Here is a 20,841-nt window from a genome sequence, read left to right on the forward strand (position 1 = left end):
TTGATTTTCTTACAAAAGGGCCTGAAGAAAAAAGTGACCTAGAATTTTTCCAAGCACGTGTCATAAGTTGTAATTTGCTTTAGTTAGACTTTAAAACGAAGGATATGAGTCAACTCGAATACAATTCAGTAAATGCTACATTTGATATTTAACATAAATAAATCACGTTTATAAAAATCAACTGAACTTAAGTAGATTTTCTGTGTTTGTCACCAATATTTTATTGTAACTGGTAACTTGCACACTTTATAATAGAACAACAAAAAGAAAATAATGTTCACTATATACAGTCTTTGTACAGGCTACTTGACTATACACAAGGCATAGTGACTGTAACACAATGTAGTCTTCATAATAATTTGTGCACAAAAAGACACCATCCATCAGACATTATGTGAACATTACAGTGAAATGACATCACAAGTCCAGTGAAAATTCAGCATAATACAAAACATATTGATCTACTGCAAATGACATCCTTTAAAACAATAAGCTTTTATTCAGTAGTAACTTAACCAGAGTCTGAAGCAGAGATTTGTTGTGTAGTTATAAGTCTCTTAAGCGAAGCAACCTCTGCAGATAAGTTTGCTATGCCCTGCTTCAAATACAGGTTCTCTGACTCAGAGACATTGTAGATATTGTCTTTTATTTCAACAACTCCAGTTTTGCAATCACTCTGAATTTTTACATTCAGTTCCTTCTGATGCCAGTGAGACCAGTCTTGGATATTAGTCACTTGAACAGAGAAAGGAGTGTGAGAAGAATGTACCAAATTTTGTACACTATGTTTTTCAAGTTCAAAATGTCTTTTAGATGACATGTCAATAGGTGATGATAGTTTCTGTGTAGCATCATAATCGTTATCCATTGCTTCCACTTTGATTTGCATGGCTTTGGCCTTAATTCGAAGCTTGTGAGGCAGCGCAGAAGAGTTCACCTCGGGAACTTTCACTGTTGCATGAATATTTTTATGTTCAACTGGGGAATGGATTGGACCTTTGGGAACCTGCTGCTCATCTTCTCCATCTGATGACTTCCCAACAACACCATCATCAGCTTCTGAAGTTCTTGGAGAATTACTGGAGGACCTATTCACTTGCAACAGAGGAGGGGAATGTGAGTACAAATTAAAGGAATTTCCCATGTAGTTAGGATACATGGCTGCAGCTCTTGGCTCTCTCTCCAATTCCATAGGCTCCTGCTTTATAATTTGAAATTTATTTTCAGGACTTCCACAATTATTCTGTATATGATTTGGCGGAGTAGGCTCCACTGAGGATATTTCAGACACATCAGACAAGGAGCTCTGTGGAGAGTGTTTGATGACAGAAATACAACTACTACCCACTATAGACGGTTCATGCTCATCCACAAATGAGTTAATATTTGATTTGGAAGTTTGATAGTCTTGGAAATACACTGCTGTTGAACTACTGAGCTTCTGTATCTCTTGGGCATAGGCTGCAGAGCTAATTAAACCAAACTTTAACTTCAATGAAAGCAGCTCTGTTTTTAAAGTGGCATTCTCCTCTCCCAATGCAATTAGCTTGTTCTCTAAGACAAGGTCATTCAGTCGTCGTTTTTCACGAGATCTTTTGGCAGCTTCATTATTTTTCCGCCTTTTTTCCCAATACATAGCATCTTTCTTTTCATCTGGAATGAATTCTCGCTTTCTCCGGCATGCTGAAGATTTGCTCTTTCCATGATTTGCTTCAGTAAGTAGAATGTCTTCATTTGCAGACAAATCTTCAGACCCATCTGTTAAAGTAGACTTAAGTACCATGATTTTGTCCACATTGCTACTTGTGTCAACAGGTGCTTCTTTTTTAATGGTCTGCATTTTTCTTAGCTGCATCAGAAACAATTTTTAGTAGCTCTATGATGAATAATGAAGCAAACTATTTTCCCCAGTGCTTCTCGAATGATAACAATGTGATAAATACAATAATTTTAAATCCATATGTGTTCTTCCTTTTGTTTCATATTCTCAAGCAGAAGTATGTCTAGGTCCAATTTACTTCTCGGCAGGTACAATGAGAAACTTCTAAGTAACCTGTAATAAATTAAGAAATAGCAATTATTATTCAGTTATTGCTGATTTACTGCTTTAAAATGCTATTTCCAAATGCATAATTTAGAATAAATTTTCATTAATTATGCCTAGTAAAACATAAAAAGAAAGCTCGACATTTAGATAACTGATACATTTACTTTATCTTACCAGGTAGCAATTTTGGGTTTTTTACTACGAGAGACAGAGAAAATAGTACCAGTTTTCAAAACAAAGTATGATCTGAAGGAAAAATCATTAAAATCATACTTATTTTTAATCTGGCAGCTGTGTTGTTATAGAACTTGACAATGACATCACCAATTGCCTTAAACTGCTAGCAGTTCACTATACCAGAAGTTAAGACATGCTGATTACCAGTGACGGAAAATATACAGCAAATAAAAAGTTCACCTCTGAAAGCAACTGTGTAGTGTGTGATTTAGAAGTCTTACTTATTTGGGTCCGCTACAAATTAAGAGTAATCCAAATTGATTTACAGAAGTTAAAATGCTTTCTATTGCCCTAAAAATACTAGCACAGCACATTCTTATTCTTATATTTAATAAAAGATAATTTGGCTTTTCAGCTCTCTTCTTGAATAATCATATCAATACAGCTGAGTTTAAGCATAAGTTAAATAATTTTGCTATGTCATTCAGCTCTTCTTTAAAATCCAGGGGAAAAAAAGTATAATGTGTTACCTATGACTGCTATCTGATCCCTAACACACAAAACTGTTAATTAGTTAAATTATATCAGGGTAATAATATTTATTAATCAAGTTGTTCCTTGAAAAATATTGTTAGCATACTACAGCATGCTTTAATAACATTAAAGAATGTATATTTGTGTGGCAAAACAATGAGCAAATTAAAATGGAAATTTAGATATAAAATGGGGCAATCAAAAGAAAACTAGCTTAACCTTTAACTCCAGACTTCTTTATCATTAAAATTTGACTTAGCATTTAAGCTGGCATTTGGTTTATTTAGTCCATATCAATTACAAAAATACTTTGTTCTCATAACAACATTTGGTTTTGATCCTAGACATAGCTTCCCCATGCTTAATTTTCCATGGTTAGTCATGTTCCTGGTAAAACAAATTTAGCAAGACAACTGCTTTTACAAGACTGGCTATCCACTTAGCAATGATTTTTTATCCTGCCTGTATTAAAAAAACAAACAAACTGTGGTGACTTTAGATTAATGTCACTATTTACCGGTCATGTTTTTACAATGACTAATGAAACTAATTTTAACAGTATCTGCTGGGAAAGTTATCTAAGAATTAATTAATTGTATTGTGCCAGTTCTCTTGTCTTTTCCAGAAGGCAAAGAGGAGTGAGTGATGTAATAACAATTAAGTGATGGTCATAAAGACTTGGGTTGCAAGCTGGGTTGTTTCATCAAATCATGCCAGCTCCTGTCATGAAAAATTAACACACTTAATAGAACAGCTAAGTAGAATTTCCTAAAATCCATGTTAATTACTGGCATATAACTATTAGTCTTCAATAATACAGCCTTAATGGAAAATGAAGTCATAAGATAACCATGCCATAGACAATATTTTCCATTTTACAGCAAAAGAAACACCACAAATTGCCATGCTTGTAAACAAGCAAAGCAATTCTAACACAGAAGAAACTATATGGTTAGAGCCTGATCCAAAGCCCACAATAAAGTCAATGGGAGCCTTTCCATTAAGCTAAATGGGCTTTGGAATATGCCTTTCAAGAAAGAAAATCCCTACTACAAATAAAATCCACTATAGTTTGTTTTACTGAAGTATCACTATAGCAAGTTAGCTCATTAAAATACTGTGCTTTATCACTGGTTTAACTGAATGCATTATATTACATCTACAAATTATGGTTGAACATATGGATTTTAATGCATATGACTTTAAAAGAGGCAGAAGTATTGCAGTGCAGGTAAAATATTTAAATACATTGTACAATGTTATGTTAAGAGTTATAAAAACTGATGAATCAGGTCAACTGGAAATTAAAGTCATTTCCAGAAGTTTCATCCTCTAATTTTATATAATGAAAAATATAATGTGCAGGCTCCATTTTCAGTTTCTGTATCACTTTGATTGAAAGGATACTGCCCAGTGACTGTCTTAATAAACTATGTACACTTATAATCATTCAAATTACTCAGGTCATTAAATAACTTCGTTTTTTCCATTGAGGAATGTATCTACTTTAGAAAGTACAGGTTTCCCTTGCTTTATGCCGGTTCTGTATGTGCAAATTCACTCTTATGCAATGACCCTTTTTATACCAATAATTTGTTATATGCAGGGTAAATTCACTCTGATGAGATCAGTGTGGTGGAAGCCAGCAGTCAGCTGCCTTGTGCGGTGCACTGTGGGAGTGACGTGTACCAAAATATAGTCTCCTGTGTGGATCTGCCCTCCGCGCTCGTTGTCTGCAATGTGTTTCTGTAGTTGCCATCCCCATTATAGCTTCTAAGCGTCCCACTAGCTTATTTCCTACCCCTCTCTGCTGTTGGTGAGTACCAAAATTGTCTTGTAAAAATGGTAAAAATGGGTCTGGGGGTCAGTACAGCCGAGGTCTTGGAACATATCCCTATTTGTTACATTGTAAAGTGGGTTCCCTTTATGGGAATTCGAGTTATGCGCCATTTTCCAGGAATGCATGTACAGCATAAAGCAAGGGAAGCTTGCATATAATCTGAAGCTGTATATGGTTTGTATCAAACACTAGCAAAGATACTACTTTACTAGAAATAACGTGTTGTTTTTGAAAACCCTGATCAACTTGAAATGAAATCACAGGGAGTCAATGTAACTTTAATAGGAGTTGAATCAGACCCCAGAGATATAGAAGTTGGAATAAAATATAAAATAGAGTAGAGAAGTGAAATCAGAATCAGATACTAGATACTGGTCGCATCTACGTGTGCCCCTACAGCCCCATTGTTACTGTACCATGCTGGTGGCGCACAGTTATTTTTAACTATGTCGCCATAGCAACGCGCTATAGTGAGCTTTAGGGGTGTGCGAAATGGGCTGTATTTGATTCAGATTTGGATTTGGCCCGAATCAGGGACAGTGCTTCAATTAATTGGATTTGGATCACTGTCCTGATTTGATTTGGCCAAATCTGAACCTGAAGATTTGATGCCGATTCAGAGAATCAGCCACAGAAACAGCTTTAAATGTTTTTTCTACATACCTTGAGGTACCAGGTGCAGCTCGTGAATGCTGCGATGGTGGGGTGGATGGAGCGTTCCACAGGAGCGTGGGGGGCCCCCCACGTGCTTGGCAGTGAACCCAGAAGTGGACTGGAAGTACTTCCAGTCCACTTCTGGGTCCGCCACCAAGCGCATGGGGGGGACACCCCCCAGCTCGGCAACTGGCCACAGGGCAACCCTGGGTGCCCCCCCACAAAGGCACCAGTCACTGAGAGGGGCCCCTCGCATGCTCCACAGTGGACCCGGCAGTGGATCCCGCCATGCTCCCATGGGACCCCTCCATCCGCTTCACCACCTCAGCATTCACGAGCCACCTGGTACCTTGTGGTATGTAGAAAAAACATTTAAAGCTGTAGTCTGAATCATCAAAACTTTCCAAATCTCTATGAATCGATTCGGAGGGTTCCAATTTGACTCGGAGAGATTAAAGGGTCTCCTGGTTCAATTCAGATTTAAAGATTTGATTGCTAAATCGAGCGAAATCGCCGCCAAACCAAATCAGTGACTGAAGTTTCACACAGCACTAGTGAGCGTATGGTTTGTGCTCACCATGCTAAGCGACCATAGCATGTTGCTATGAGGATATAGCATCTCATGTAGACATGCCCACTGAATTGTCTCATGTAGACATGCCTACTATTAGAAAAGAGGGTTAAATATGCATATACACTTATTTTCTATATGTTTATGAGCATACTTGTTCATATCTAAGGTTATTAGACACTGAAAATAAACACTTACCAGCTGAGAGCTTTCACTGATAGCTAGTTATTCAAAGATTTTTTTTTAATCTATTTTTTAGAAGACTCAAACTAACTACAAAATGGCTTAAGACACAACATAATTTTATGTCTCCTACTATTGTCTCTCTTTCCCGATTCTTTCCTATTCTAAGAGTGATGCATTTTATCTCATATTAATTGGGTTTCTCTCCGGGAACATGTGTATATCTTTGTATCTAGCTCAATGACAACCCAATTCTGCCTGAGGTTTTTGGTCAACACCATAATATGTATAATTAGGAATAATAATAATTGTTATTATTATAAATGCATGCGACCACTGAATACTCAAAATAAATTTCATCAGGCTTTAATAAGTCACTAGATATTTTGAGTATGCATGGATTGCAAGTTGAATTGTAGTTTTATCCACCCAAATTCAAGTAACAAGCTGTGCTTAGAAAGAAAGTGTTCACCTAGTAAGCAGAGTCACGCGCCACAAGTCTTCTGCAGATTGGGGCATTATAGGGCACGGGCTGCTTGTTTTAGCAAACAAAACTCCTTTTTTGGCCACTATCCATCTTGTGTATATTGTCCCTTGCAGGAGTAGTGTGAATGAGGGATGGATAGTATTGAGTTTGAGTTGTGCTGAGTGGGTGCATCTATATAAGCTATTAATGCGGCTCAAACTCTGGCACAGTTTGCGCTGCAGTCAGCTGCTCCCAAGTACGGCGTCTTTATATGCTCCCAAGACTGCAGCAGTTTGAGCCAGGGCAGAGCAGCCTCAGGCTGGCAGCAGGCTTGGGAGGTCAGACCTAGGTTCTGGGTTGGGGCATTGGAGGTGCTGGCTGGGAAACAAGAGTGCCCAAAGAGTGGAGCCATGTGGCTAGATGGCGGGCAGGGGCCTGGCCCCGTTGCCTGGGCGGACCAGGTGCAATTTATGCCCAGGTCAGTGTTTACATGTGCATTTAGGCGCAGTTATTTTCACCTATGTAAGATAGTACTGTCCTTGACAGTACAATCTTACGGTGGCAAAAATTAGTCTGTTGCAATCTAATAGCATTGCATATGTAGACTATGATGCTTCATACAACAGCAAATTAGTCCACTGTGCAATCAGGCACATGTGTAGATGTACCCAATGAGTACTTATCCAGGGTTCAATGTCTACTTGGGAGTAGATATCAAGCAGAGTTCCCAAGGGATCTGTCCTCAGTCCAGTATTAATATCTTCATGAATGATTTGGATGATGGGATTGAGTGCACAGTATGCAAATTTGCAGATGACATCAAGTTGGATAGAGCTGCAGATGATCTGGAGAATAGGACTAGGATCCAGAATGACCGAGATCAGGGGTTTTCAAACTTTTCAGGTCAGTTTACCCCTGGCGACCAGACACAGAGCAGTGTACCCCTGGCAGGGTGGGGAGAGGCCGTGTGCGGCCAGAGAGGCGGGCAGCTCCTTTGTGGGATGATACATGGCAGTGCTCCATCCCTGCCCACCCATGCATATCCCCTAGAGCCTTCTCAAGTATCCTGGGGATATGCATACCCCCAGTTGACAACCCCTGACCTAGATAGACTGGAGAAAGGATCTACAATGAATCCCATGAAATTTAACTAGGATAAGTGCAAAGTCCTGCACCTGGAATAGAAAATTGCATGTAACGACTAAGGAATGATTGGCTAGTCTACAGCACTCTTGTTACAAAAGATGCCAACAGCGCACTGGGTTACATTAACAGGAATGTCACTTACAAATCAAAGGAAGTGATTCTTTTGCTCTAGTTAACACTGGTGAGGCCTCACCTGGATTACTGTGTCCAGTTTTGGCCTCACCCTTTAGGAAGAATGTAGACAGGTTGGAAAGAGTCCAGTGGAGACTGACAAAAATTATTAGAGGCCTGGGAAGCATGACTTAGCAAGAACAGGCTGAAAGAACTAAGATTATTTAGTCTGGAGAAGAGAAGATTGTGAGGGTTTTGGTAAGTCTTCAAATATGTGAAGGGTGATGAGAGAGAGGATGGAGACAGGCCATTCTCTGTGGCCATATGGGAAAGACTAGGAGCAATAGACTAAAGCAGCAGCAACGGAATTTTAGGTTGGAGATCTGAAAGAACCTTCTGACTGTAAGGGTGGTCAACAGGCCACCTAGAGAAGCCAGATTGTGCAGGATGGGCTCCTGATGCCCCATGTGCCTGCTCAGGGTGGCTTTAGTGCATGCACAGCTCTGAGGTGACCACACGTTCCAGCCATAAACCTAACAGACATATGCCGCAATAAAGTGGCACAAATTGATACCACCTATGTTGCCACTGGCAAATTCTGGGCATAAGTGGAACAACAAGGTGTACAGACATCTGTTTGCTTGGCCTTTGTATCACCATCATTTTTTTTAATGGCAGCAAAAAGGTGACATCTGTGTCCACCCTTATAGTCACACAACAATGAAGTCAACTACTGTTCTTACTGACTGCTAAATTTTCTCTGTGTTTTTCAGACATATGTCCAGGATGGTTTAGTCAAGGATGATCCTGACTTGAACAGGGGGCTAGACTATATTACTTGCAAGGTCCCTTCCAGCCCTATTTCCCTATGATTCTATGGCTAATAGAAATACTTAGTCAAAGGAATGGCAATTTTGCATATAGCATTTGTGTGTCCCTCCTGCCTGCACCCATATGAAAAAGTACCCACATCTAAATTTGGCCCACAGTTTTCATAATATCAACCTTACATATTTACCATTTATGCTATACGTTTTAAACAATTATTTTTGTAGATTAATAAAAAAAATGAATATATTTTAGCTTTGTTGATGTCTTCCCTGAATACTTTTAACACCGTATGTAAACCTGCTGTTATACAAACACATAATATAAAGCCCTTGTCTGTTAACGGTTTTCCTTGTGGATCAGCCCAATACAGAGTCTGTAAACAAATTAAATTCCATCTGATGATAATGGCAAAATGCCTTCAATAAAAACAGCCATTTCACTTCATTTGTATTTTATAATTCCACTGGAAAACATGAGTATTTACACACAAACTAATGAACTGTAATGATTCCTCTGACTATATTTCAAATTCCATTATTTTCCCTTATGATTAATTTTGCAATTACTTTATCACTCCCTCATAAAGTATTCTAAAACCAACATTTAATACAGCTTTATATTAGTCACTGCTGGTTTTTTGGTTGGTTTATGTTACTGTCATTGAATGCCAATTCAACAGTGTAATAGCACTCAACCCTATTAACTTAATTACAGCCCCAGTCTTGTTCCCACTGCAATTCTGCCACTGCCTCCAAGAGGAGCAGGATCCAACTCCAGATTTAAGAGTTAATATGGCTGTTTTCTACAACTTAGAGAACTGAAACAAGAAATGTTATATATTAAAATTCATGAGATGTTAATTTCTCTATGTTCTTAAAAATATTTAAACTCTCATAGATTCATAGATTCCAGGGTCGGAAGGGACCTCAGTGGGCCATCTAATCCGACCCCCTGCCCCTGGCAGGCGAGAAAAGGGTCACGAAACCTGGGATCATGTGATCTCAGGCAGTCTCAAGATACTATTTTAAGAGCCTGATTCTGCAGCACTTAAATATTTGTATAACACACTTCAAATCAACAAAAGAGTTGAAGGACTGCACTATAATTCCGCCTCTCTCTGTCCCTTCTAGTTTAATTAAATAGGTCAATTCCAACTTCGAATATACATACGTGGCATCTACATGCACATGGATGTCTCCAAAGCTGAAATATGACCCATATTATTTTACCAACTAAAACCCACGTTCCTTTTCACAGAACGATTTTATATTTATCTACAATAATTTACATTTTATCCAGACTCAAAAATCTTCAAAATATTTTGTACAATGTTGTTTTAACATAGGTAATTATTTAATTTTATTCCCATAACATCCTAGTGGTGATGTACTGGACTAAATGAAATACTGAGATACAATGTGATTGAACAATCAAGTAACTTTCTAATATTAAAAATCTACAACTCTTAAGGTCCTCTAAGAAGCAAAGCAATTGCAAGATCTTGATTTTTAATATATCTAAAGAAAGAACCATTTTGTCACTTTGACTTTTTGGCATTTATTTAAATTAACACGAAACAACCAGCAACCCCTCACCCAAAATTTTCTGTTTTATGTAGTTATCATTAGCTATGTTATCTGCAGTATTCTGTCACAGGATGACTTAAAAGTCCATCTACGTTATTCTAAAGTCCTTTCCTATACTAGAAGATCTGGCACAGAACTCATAGGACCCAATCCAGAAGCCGTTCTGTTCTTAAAACTTCCAGGCTAGAGACAGAAATTACAGGTAAACTGGAATAGGTAATCCAAAATGAGTTTAAATTTGTAACAAAACAGAAGTTCAGTGCAATAAACCACTTTCAAAATGGCTGAAACTGGTTTAAGATAAGTCTGATACTACATCCAAGTTTAACTGATTTAGGTTAAATCAGTTTACTGAACTTGTGTCCCAGATCCTCTCCAGATTCAAATTAGCTCAGAGTCCTCCAGCATCCCAGAATGTTTTGCCCTTCCCTTGCAAACCCCCTTGCACAGGGTGGGTGGGCTAGCTTTGACCCAAACTATCTGCTGCAGCCAACTAGGGAGGTGTGCTCTAGTGCCCCCCAGCTTTTGGCTTGGGCCACTACAGGCATATGTCTGCATTTCTGGAATCAAAAGTGAATATCTATTCACTTGCTTAATGGTTCAATCTATGGTTCAATCTAGGCAGTTTAGACTAACCTGAGAAGACTGAATCATTTCAGCCTTTGGCTTTTTGACTGTATTTAGCCATAGAGAACTTAGAATATTTCATCTTCAAAGTGCTTTTAGAAACATTTTCTGACTAAACGAGCTCAATACCCAAATGAGGTGGAGAAATGTTATCCCAATTTTACAGAATGAAAAGCTAAGGCTGAGATTTTGAAAGGGAGCATGTAGCTAAGGTAAGCAGGTGAGTCTGAGGAACGGAACACCCTTCCACCAGTTGGGAGTTATTCTGCAGCTACTCCTGTATAATCCAGACTGTGGCTGTCCCAATCACGGTCTGTGGGCGGCATCCAACCTATGCAGAGTTAATGTGCAGCCCCATGAGTTTCTGCCTGGGTGCACCTCCCTGCAACACTCAGGCTGTTGCTGCCACCGGGATCTCCGAACTCCACCTCCCTCTTCCAGCATCTGCTTTCTGTCCCTGGCTGCTGCAAAGCTGGACAGTAGACAAAGGTAGCACCATGAATTTCTGCTCTGCTGAAATCAATGCAGATATTTAGGTCTTCAGCTGGTAAATGATCAGTGCTACGATCTAACCTGAACCCTACTAAAATAACTGAAAGTACTCCTACATTAGATTCGGACCCTACAATAAAATTCTGTTCCACTAGGGTCCACGAGAGTTTTAACAATGATTTAACTGAAGTCAGGACGTCACCTTTAATACAAATCAGCGGACATACATACAGTTCAGATACAGTTGCTGTTCGGCCTTTCTGGTGCCATACAGGTACAGACTTTTGTATTGTGACATAAAGCTTACCCAAGATTAAAGAGGGTAGAGGTGTTAAAATTAGAATTACATTCTGCAATATTACCATCACTATTTTTTTTTATCATCACAGCACCTAGGTATTCTACTTACAGATCCCTCCTACCTTGCGCTAAGCACAGAAGAAACATAGAACTACTGGACTTGTGCTAAGAACACACCCTTCTCACAAGTTAATGTGCATTCAGGACCAACCTATAATTAAATTATGGGGTCAGTTTAACAGTTAAACTGTAGGTCAGTGTGACACAGTATTTTCTTACAGGATGAAACACTTTGGATAAACCTTTATTGTCTTACTTTGTAAAAGGTTTTTTAAAACTGTACCCAGTATACTTAATGTGAACTTAAGATAATTATGAATGTATTAGGACCCTTTCTGCAGATATACAAATATAAGCTTATCAAGCCCCCTGGAATATTATAGCATTCTATACTGTCCAGCTCCAAGCCATAACCGGAGGCCGATGGCCTACATAATTTTTATGAAAGGCATTCATTGTTATGAAAAAGTAGTTCACTCACTGCTTATCTTAATAACTACAAACTAACTCAGTGAATTACGGCTTGCCTCCCAAAGGTAAGTTTCACAAAATTATGCAAATAACTTTTTTCATTTGGCAAGAACAAAATGTATGAGAAATAGCAGTTGCTGAAAGGGTTAGTCAAGGTTAATAGGCCCAAATTTGACCTACATTTTCCTCCATTTTCTGGCAAGTATGTGTAACTCTGTGTATTGAATTTGTTTGCTTTTTCTGAAACAACTGGTTCAGTGCTTTGTTTTAGAAAGATCAGTGTCAATAATCTAGAGCACTAGGGAACCATCTGAAGAATGAGTGGTACATAGGGAAAAAAGAAGAGAAACTCAGGTAAAGAAACATATTAACTGTCAAGATTCAAAGGGGTTATTACAAAGAATAAAAAATAAAAATAGTTCTTAAAATTATGAATAGTGTCATAAAAGAGTTTCTGTAAGTCACAAGCTGTTTGATAGTAAACTGATTAGATTACACAGGACCACTAGTTTCATGTTGAAGGATTTTGTGAAGCAAATCAAAGCCTGCCTAATTTTAGACACTATTTTATTGCTTTCCCCAAATTAAAGGCCATAAAACAAAAATACAGAGTGATCCCTGGAAAGATGCGTCATTATACTTAAACAGCTCTTCTGATTTATTGATTGTATTCTCACAAACTCCAAGTACGAGATGATTCATTATTGGGTGTGAACTGGTATACCTCTTTCAAGGGTAGTAGAGTTAAATCAATTTATATCAGCTGAGAATCTGACCCTATAATAGTTACTTGAGAAATGAAGTGTCAAAATATGAAATATCAGTCTAATGGACAAGTGTGTACAATAATCTTAATGTTTAACACACATGGCAAATGAGACAAAAATGGCAATCTAGGGAGGCTACTATCTTGCTATATGATTCAACTGCAAACTATGGTGCCCTCACAGAGACCCACTGACCTCATTGAGATTCCAAGCAAATGTATGTGTCCATTAGCATGACACCAGTCACAGGGCTGGGGACTGTACCATATAACAGGTACAATGCAACTTACACAGAAGGGTCAAGTCTGATCATTCATTCAGTAACAGCCCTTACCAAGTTGTGGCCAGAACTGAAAAACCAACCTAAGCTATATGCTTGCCCTGCTAGATAAGATGACTGCAACAAAAAGAGAAAGTGATATATAGGGAAAAATAAAACATATTCCAATATAGAATGATAAGCAATGAAAGCTTTAATAACCTCATCTCATGTTGACATGTATTTATTGCCACTGAAATGTGAACACCTTTTACTAGACTTGTTAAAGCAATGAAGAGTCTGTACTCTGATGAATACGGACTTTCTTGACAAAACATTATTAACCCATACACAGCACAAAAATAATATAAACATGTGCTAGCAATAAGAGATATCTGGTAAAAACTCTAGGAACTTGACTTTTATTATAACAGCATTTTTACTTCATAATCATATAATAGGCAGGTTTTTTCACGGTCCTTTATAAATCTACTGCAGAGAAAAAAGAAAAGCATTTTTTAAAAGGTATTTATTGCTAATCAGAAAGAAAGCTTCTTATGTAATATCTGTGCTTAGAATTCACAAAGTCTTTGTATAGTCCGATGTTATGCTAATTTGGACAAGCACGAACTCAAATGCCAATTAGAAAAAACAGGATACAGAATAATGTAATAAATACATTTTGGGCCTACCTTTAAAATAACAAAGGAGTTTTCAATAGCTTTGTTTCCATCACATTTTGAATCAGGTCCAAATGTGTCATTATTTTGCAGATCCTTATTTTTGACAGTCATCCTCATCATGAGAATCAACTAAATGCCAATTAAAATGTTTTAATCATCGTCTTTTTAACCCTGAAAAATATTCTAACATCAAAAGCAATGGCTATTTGTCTGAGAAAGGACTGCAGGATTTGGCTATACATTTGCATTTTTTTTCTATTACATATCCTAGGCACATTTATATCTCATAACTGCCTGTAATGTTCATGGCAAGGTCACCTAGAAAAATCAATTAAGCTGATGAGTCAGATACATTGCTTAACAGTGTGTAATAAGCCTCAAACAGAGGATTACATTGTTCAAGTTATTGCATCATAGTGATGTTATAACTGCAACTCTCAAAGATATGGCAATGAGATTGCTGCCTGGAAAAAGAAACTGATTGCATAAACGTAGTTTGCATAATCATTTGTTAAAAGAATTAATTTAAAATGAGCTAAAGGAGTATTTCTTTCTATGTAAAGGCTTAAACAGGCAAAACAGTGATTAATATATTTTGTAGACTATACATTAATTCTTCCATCTGTAAAAGCAAAGTCTGTGTGTTCCATATTTTTGCCCAAGCACAGCTAATACTGTTTCTCCTTAAGATAAGATAAGCTCAGAGGAGGTCGTGTAAGTTCATATTGCTCGTGGGAAGACCGTAAGCTTTTTGACACCTTTCAAATCATTTCCTTAAAAAAAAAAAAGAAAAAAAAATCAATTCTAACCAGAAACTTGAAACTCTTGAGGGCAAATCCAGGAAGCTGGATATTTTGAAAGCTAGTTAATAGTCCTTTAGAGGATAAGACAAGTTAAAAATAGAAACAAGCTAAAAATGGATGTGAAGACAGATAATTCTGAAAAACATTAACAAGTTAACAGTCAAATAAAAGCATCTGTAAGATAGCAACTTTTGCTACAATATTTGCAAGGATTTTAGATGATCCTCAACTATGTTGGCGTGTATTCGGCTAAACCTGCAGTCCTTATTAGGTCAGAATTCTTACTGAAGTCACTAAGCAGAAACAATAACACTGATTCCCTGGACATTTTATAATGTAGGCTTTGAACTGAATTTATTAGGGGGTAAAGTCAATTTGAAATGCTATAACTGGTTTGACAATTGAAGCTGAATGGATGAGAAACAGTCATAGTATATTTTCCAAAAAACAATATATTTATCAATAATTCTGAGGGGACAAATGATCTTTTTTAAGGGAGTCAAATTCAGCACTCAGGCAACAGTAAAGTTAACAGTGCTATCAGGGACACAGGAATATTTTAAATTTGTGATGTTATTTCCTGCAGCACTCACATTCAACATGCTACCATGGTTAGTGTCCTCGATTTTCAACTCTGGAAGTTCTGATGATGAGAGAACTGATTTTGGCTATTTCTACCTAAAGGATTTGAAGTCATTTAGTAGTAAAGCTAGGACTCCAGTTAAGATAATCCTAGACCTCTCTCTGTGCTGTGTTGGTGGGACCAGCCTGCCTCAAAAGGCAGTTTTGATAACTTGTCTTTGCATCCATGGTAAATCTGCTTAGGGGACTGAAAGTGACCTGGCATCACAACAACTTGGTTTGGTACCAGATGGTTATGTGGGAGGGGGGTTGTTATAACACACTTGAAATCTTGCAATCTAAAACAAACACATGTATATGTACACATATATACATACATATACACACACACATACATACATATATGTATATGTATACACGCACACACACACATACACATATACATATATATACACACATACATACATACATATGAGACATCCATAGCTTTTTCTATATGAGAAGACTCTGTGGTAACTGAAGACTGACATCACAAGAGCCTGAAAGCTTAGCTTTCACCCAGAGCCAGCTGAATTCAACAGAAAGTGCCTATTAACTTCCGCATGCTTTAGAACAGCTACTGAGCCACGGGGATTTTAAACCAGATGCTGTAAAATCATCATCATCATAACAATTCTTCAGTTGGCACTAACATCTCTTCATCTCCAAGGCCAGGTGGCCACTGGGTTGAAAAGGTGCCTGTGAAAGGTTCACAACCATTAGGCCTAGGAAAGTAAGAGAGGAGACTTGGCAAAAATAACCCCAGTGGCAAAAGAGCTGTTGGTTGTAGCCGTGTTGGTCTACAGATGTGGCTCTAAGGACATAGGCAAGCAAGGTGCTTTGGATCGATGTGATATCTTTTATATCTGGGTATATAAAAGATGGGATATCTTTTACATTCTCTGGGTCGATGTGATATCTTATATTGGACCAACTAAATATCTGGAAAAATTGTTCTTTGCAAGCTTTCGGGCACAAACGCCCTTCTTCAGGCACTGCAGACTCTCCCTACACCTGAAGAAGTGTGTTTGTGGCCGAAAGCTTGCAAAGAACAATTTTTCCAACTAGTTGGCTGGTCTAATAAAGGCTATCACATCTATCCAAAGAACCTAGTGTGCCCGTGGAGAAAAACACAGAAGCCCTCTCCATGTGTCCGGAGGAACTCCTAGGCAGCCCGAAAAGCCCCAGGCGAAGTAACGAGCGGGTGCTGGATGCTTCGGAACAAGCGGGGCTCTACTCTCAGAGACACCCCGTGCTGGAGGGAGAGGAGCGGAGGAGCGAGGGAGCTGCCCAGCCGAGGCACAAAGGCTGGTGGCTGGCGGACGGAGGGGGGGATGTGGGAGTGGGCTGGATTGCTCAACAGCCTCCCTTGCCTCCTGGGCTCGCAGGGAGCGGGAGCCTCCCACTCCCTCCCTCCGTGTGGAGCAGCAGCGAGCACACGCGCTACGTGACCGGGGGCGCATCCCTCCCTGCGCCGGGCCGAGCCCGCGGCGCGGAGCACGGCGCCCGCTCCCCAGCCCGGCCGCGCCGCCTCCCTCCCGCCGGCTCCGCGCTACCTCCCAGCAGCCCCCGGCTCCAGAACAAAGGATCGCGGAGCGGAGCGCAGCGCCCCCCCCCACTCCCGGCACGGCCGCCGCCCTCGGCCCGGGGCTCCCTCCAGCGCGGCGCAGCACGGCACGGCACGGCACGGCACGGCGCGCCTCCCCCGATCCCGACCGCACCGGGCACAAACACAACGTGCCCGCGGAACAACCCCCGCCGTGGGGGCCTGGTGCTTGGAAACAGCCTCACTGCCCCTCCCCCCCCCTTGATTTTAGTTTAAAATGAGTCCTGCAGGCTTCGCAATTCAAGGAAAGATGCAAGACTGTAGAGCAGCTGGGGGCCGGCGGCAATGCTCGGCTCCCCTCCCCGACTCAATCTTGCATCCGGGGTGAAATGAAATGAAATCAGTGTCCCGGGGGCTCCTTGCGAGTGCTGCGCTCGCGCCCCCCCGCGCACGTAATACTGACCTACATAGCTCCGCGGCGCCACACCGCCGCCGCGGGACGCGGCTCCCGGCAGCGCCGCGCGGGACCGGGCCGCTCCGCGCCCCCTGCCAAGCGCACCCGCAGCGCACAGCAGTCCGTGCACGCCAGCCCCCACGGAGCCCGCGCCTTCCCCGAACACCCCGCCCCAGCCCCAGCCACGAGGCAAAACACCCCCCAGCAAACAGCCCTGAACAGCAGCGCTGGAGAAAAGACCAGAAATAGCAACACCGCAGCCACAATTGCTGAACGGCGACGGGGCTAAATATAGACAAGCACAATTTTCTTCCGAAGGAACCTGACACACATTCAAAAGCCAGCACGAGTTGCCTCCCTCCCTCCCTCTCCCTGTTACCCACTTGCCTCGGGAGCGGACTCCGAAAGCGGCACAAAACCAAGCGCTCCTCTCCCCAGCCTGGTCCGGCGGCATGTAGCGGGGCCGAGATTTGTCCCCGCGTCTTTGTAGGCGGCGGCGGAGCGCCCCGAGCCCCCCGCTCCCTCGCCCTGCCCGCCCGCCAGCGCCGCGCTTACATAATGCAACATTTCCAGGAACTATCCTGCGATCGGCGCAGGGGCTGGGGACGGGGACAGAAGTGGGGGGAGCAAAACAACAACAAGGGGGGGAAACACACACACACACACCCCAACCCCTGGCAAACACAATGCGCTGGGAGCGGGAGCGGATGCGGCGCGTGTTCATTTCACGCATGAAAACAGAGCAGGCAGCCGGCGGCACGGATCCCTGCCCGCGCCCCACGCACCTCGCTCCGGAGGATGAACGAGCCGAGTCCCAGCGCCCTCCCCCTCGGGCTGGCTCCGGGATTCAAAGCGGGGGGGGGGGGAGGAAAACAAAGCGCCGAAAACCCAGCCGATCCCGCGTCCCAGCCAGGCTTTTTGTGGCCCCTCCTCGCTGTGCCCTAGCCACCCCAACCCCCGCGTTGTCAATCGGCCGCACCCGCGGCAGATCCCCATCTCCGATCCGCGCGAGCGGGGTCGCTGTCAGAGCGGCGCTCCGGCCCGGGAGCGACACGTCTTATGCAACCGCCCAGCCGCCGCCTCAACCCAGCCCGGGGCGGCCGCGAACACGCGGAGGAAGGACCCCCCGTGTTACCTTCATAGCTCGTGGGAGCGGCGGGCGGGCGAGCGGAGGGCCCCGGGTTGGGCTGAGCAGGGCTGGGCAGCGGCGGGGGCCTGTGCCGAGGCCGGGGCAGGACCGAAACGCCTGCCGCCGCCTGTGCGACGCGCAGAGGGATGTGTGTTAGTAGGTCAATACTGTCTGTAAGCGCACGGGGCTCCTGCCAGCCTGTGCCGTGACTGGCAGCGGCCCGGCCCCAATCAGGGCTGGGCGCTGCCGGGTGCAACCAATCTGGGCCCGCGGGGGGGGGGGAGGGAGAAGGGGGCAGGACCAGGCTTGAATTGAATTCCCCCCGCCCCACTCTCGCACGCACGCACACACACACACACACACACACACCCCTCCCCCGCGGCCGGGCGCTGCGCGGTACAGTAGGGCCAGGGCTGGATTGCATAACCAGCCGGGGGTACTGCCGCGCGAGCCCGCCCCGCCCAGCCCCGGGCAGCGCTGCGAGCTGCGGCCGCGGCGCCGGGGGGCGGGGCAGAGCGGGCTGCGCGCAGGCGGGGGGCGAGGAGCCGGCCCGGCCCCAGGGCGCGGGGGCTGAGCGAGGCGAGGGAGGCTTAAGAGCGTGTGTGTGTGTGTGTGTGTGTGTGTGTGTGTGTGTGTATGGAAAGACCAGAGTGTGTGTGTGTGTGTGGAGATGTGTGCACATGTATGTGTGTGGAGGGGTGCGTGTGTGCAGGCGTGTGTGGAGGGGTGTGTGTGCGCATGTGTGTCGAGGGGTGAGTGCATGCAGGCATGTGTGGAGGTGTGCACATGTGTGTGCGTGCAGGTGCGCGTGTGTACAGGCATGTGTGCATATGTGCAGAGATCTGCGTGCATGTGTGTGTGGAGGGGGGTGTGTGTGTGCAGGGGCAGGCACCTTTGCCGCGAGGCCAACCGAGGCTGGCATGTGAGCGCAAGCCAAACCCCGCCCTGGGTCGCGCCGCACTGTGTGAGCCACTGGGGTGAGGGCATCAGCCACGCTGCAAGCTGGTGCCTGCCTTGATGTGGCTGGACGGCACTCCATCCTCCCATAAAAAAACAGCATCAGGAAACCAGGCTTCCCACAGAGAAGCTGTCCTTCGCAAGCCCTTGCACAAGTCCCAGAAGGGTCTTTTTCGGCGCATATCTGCCACCTAGCCAGCACCGCTTCCCATCCATCCCACTCAGTCTCGGACTAGTCAAAAGAAAAAGGCTGCTAAACAGACACTGCTTCTGTCCTGGGCGTGTCCCCTGCGGCTCTGCCACTTGCCACTCTGGGCTCCAAAAGCACGCATGGTACACACGAGTCTGTTGCTGGCTTCTCTCTTCCATATCTCCGAGGATGAAGGATTCCATGAATATTTCTCCCACCGACTGAATGCCAGCCATCAAATGCTCAGTGGTGGAGAAATGTTTGAGAGCGCGCATGAGATTTCCCCTCCCTTTCCCGCCTGGGTGTTCTCCCCCTCCACTTCTGAGACCATGTCTCCGAGAGACTGCTTGCCTACTGGCTCCCATTTGTCAAACCTTCAACCTCTACCTCTTTTCCCAGGGTACTAAAAGGAGAAAGATTAAATAAGAAAGTCTGGTGTGAGTCTGACCTTTGTTTAACCTCCATTTTAGAAAATGACACATGGTCAGCTAGAAATCCAATTCTCCTCTCAGAATGTGTTTGAATTTACACACATTTGATTAAGTGTCTGACACAATGTCTTCCTCTCCTTTTTCTTCCCCCTTCACAATGGGGTTATCACATGTTTTGCCTTTTATTCCCCCAAATGGTAGTTTTCCCAAGACAAGAAACAGACAGTTGTTATTTTTTTTACTTGTATTTCCAGACCAAAAATGATTTATGACTTCATTCTACTGAGATTTTTTTTCTTTTAAAATATTAGGGTTTTTTTCCCCTCTTATTCTGTCATCTTTTCTATTCCTCAGGGGGGTTAGGCCTGATCCAAATCATTCTTAGCATCATGCAAATTTAGAAATCGGAAAAGGTCACTGAGTATTTTTCCCTGGTCTCTTGTCACATTCATCCATACCCTCCCTCAGCAAAATATCAAAGCATCTTCAACCCATTTATATTTACCCCCCGGTCCCCAGTTATTTATTGCACAAGACTATTTTTTATGCAAACTTTTTTGCTCAAGTTCCTTTTTTCTTGCTTCTATTTTTCTAACGAGTACAATATGCGGTCTAGAATATTTCTAGATGGCTAGTTCATAAACAGCAAAAGTCAGAGGGACCTAATATCACATGGTGGCTGTGAAATAACCTTGGTTCTCTCACTCACAGTTGCCAGGCATCATGAAACTACTAAAGCCAATAGCACCCAACTGGAAATCTCAGAAATGAGGTTTTTTAAGCATAGCAACTAAAGTATTCAGAGTAGGTCAGGGGCAAGAGGCACATTGGCTGGGCTATATGGGGAAGCATATCCTGCCAGTATTACTCTTGCTGCTTCACGAAGTGTTGAGAAGAAATAAAGT

General features: G+C 42.7%; 1 protein-coding gene across 3 annotated transcripts; it reads right to left on the bottom strand.

The window, feature by feature from the left end:
* Window positions 1–192: 192 nt before the first annotated feature.
* Window positions 193–18,536, bottom strand: NFIL3 (nuclear factor, interleukin 3 regulated). 3 transcript variants are annotated; one of them, XM_059724884.1, is made up of 3 exons: window positions 18,365–18,536; window positions 13,815–14,578; window positions 193–2,053 (listed from the first exon to the last, which is right to left on the bottom strand). In XM_059724884.1, the coding sequence occupies exon 3, from the start codon at window positions 1,853–1,855 to the stop codon at window positions 512–514; it is 1,344 nt and encodes a 447-aa protein (XP_059580867.1). In that variant the 5' UTR covers window positions 1,856–2,053; window positions 13,815–14,578; window positions 18,365–18,536; the 3' UTR covers window positions 193–511. The 3 variants fall into 3 exon arrangements, with proteins under 3 accessions (XP_059580867.1, XP_014464177.1, XP_014464178.1); XM_014608691.3 differs by lacking the exon at window positions 13,815–14,578; XM_014608692.3 differs by lacking the exons at window positions 13,815–14,578; window positions 18,365–18,536 and adding an exon at window positions 17,239–17,326.
* Between the last annotated feature and the right edge of the window lie 2,305 nt (window positions 18,537–20,841).

This window comes from Alligator mississippiensis, chromosome 3 (genome assembly GCF_030867095.1).
Source record: "Alligator mississippiensis isolate rAllMis1 chromosome 3, rAllMis1, whole genome shotgun sequence".
Classification (NCBI taxonomy): Eukaryota; Metazoa; Chordata; order Crocodylia; family Alligatoridae; genus Alligator; species Alligator mississippiensis.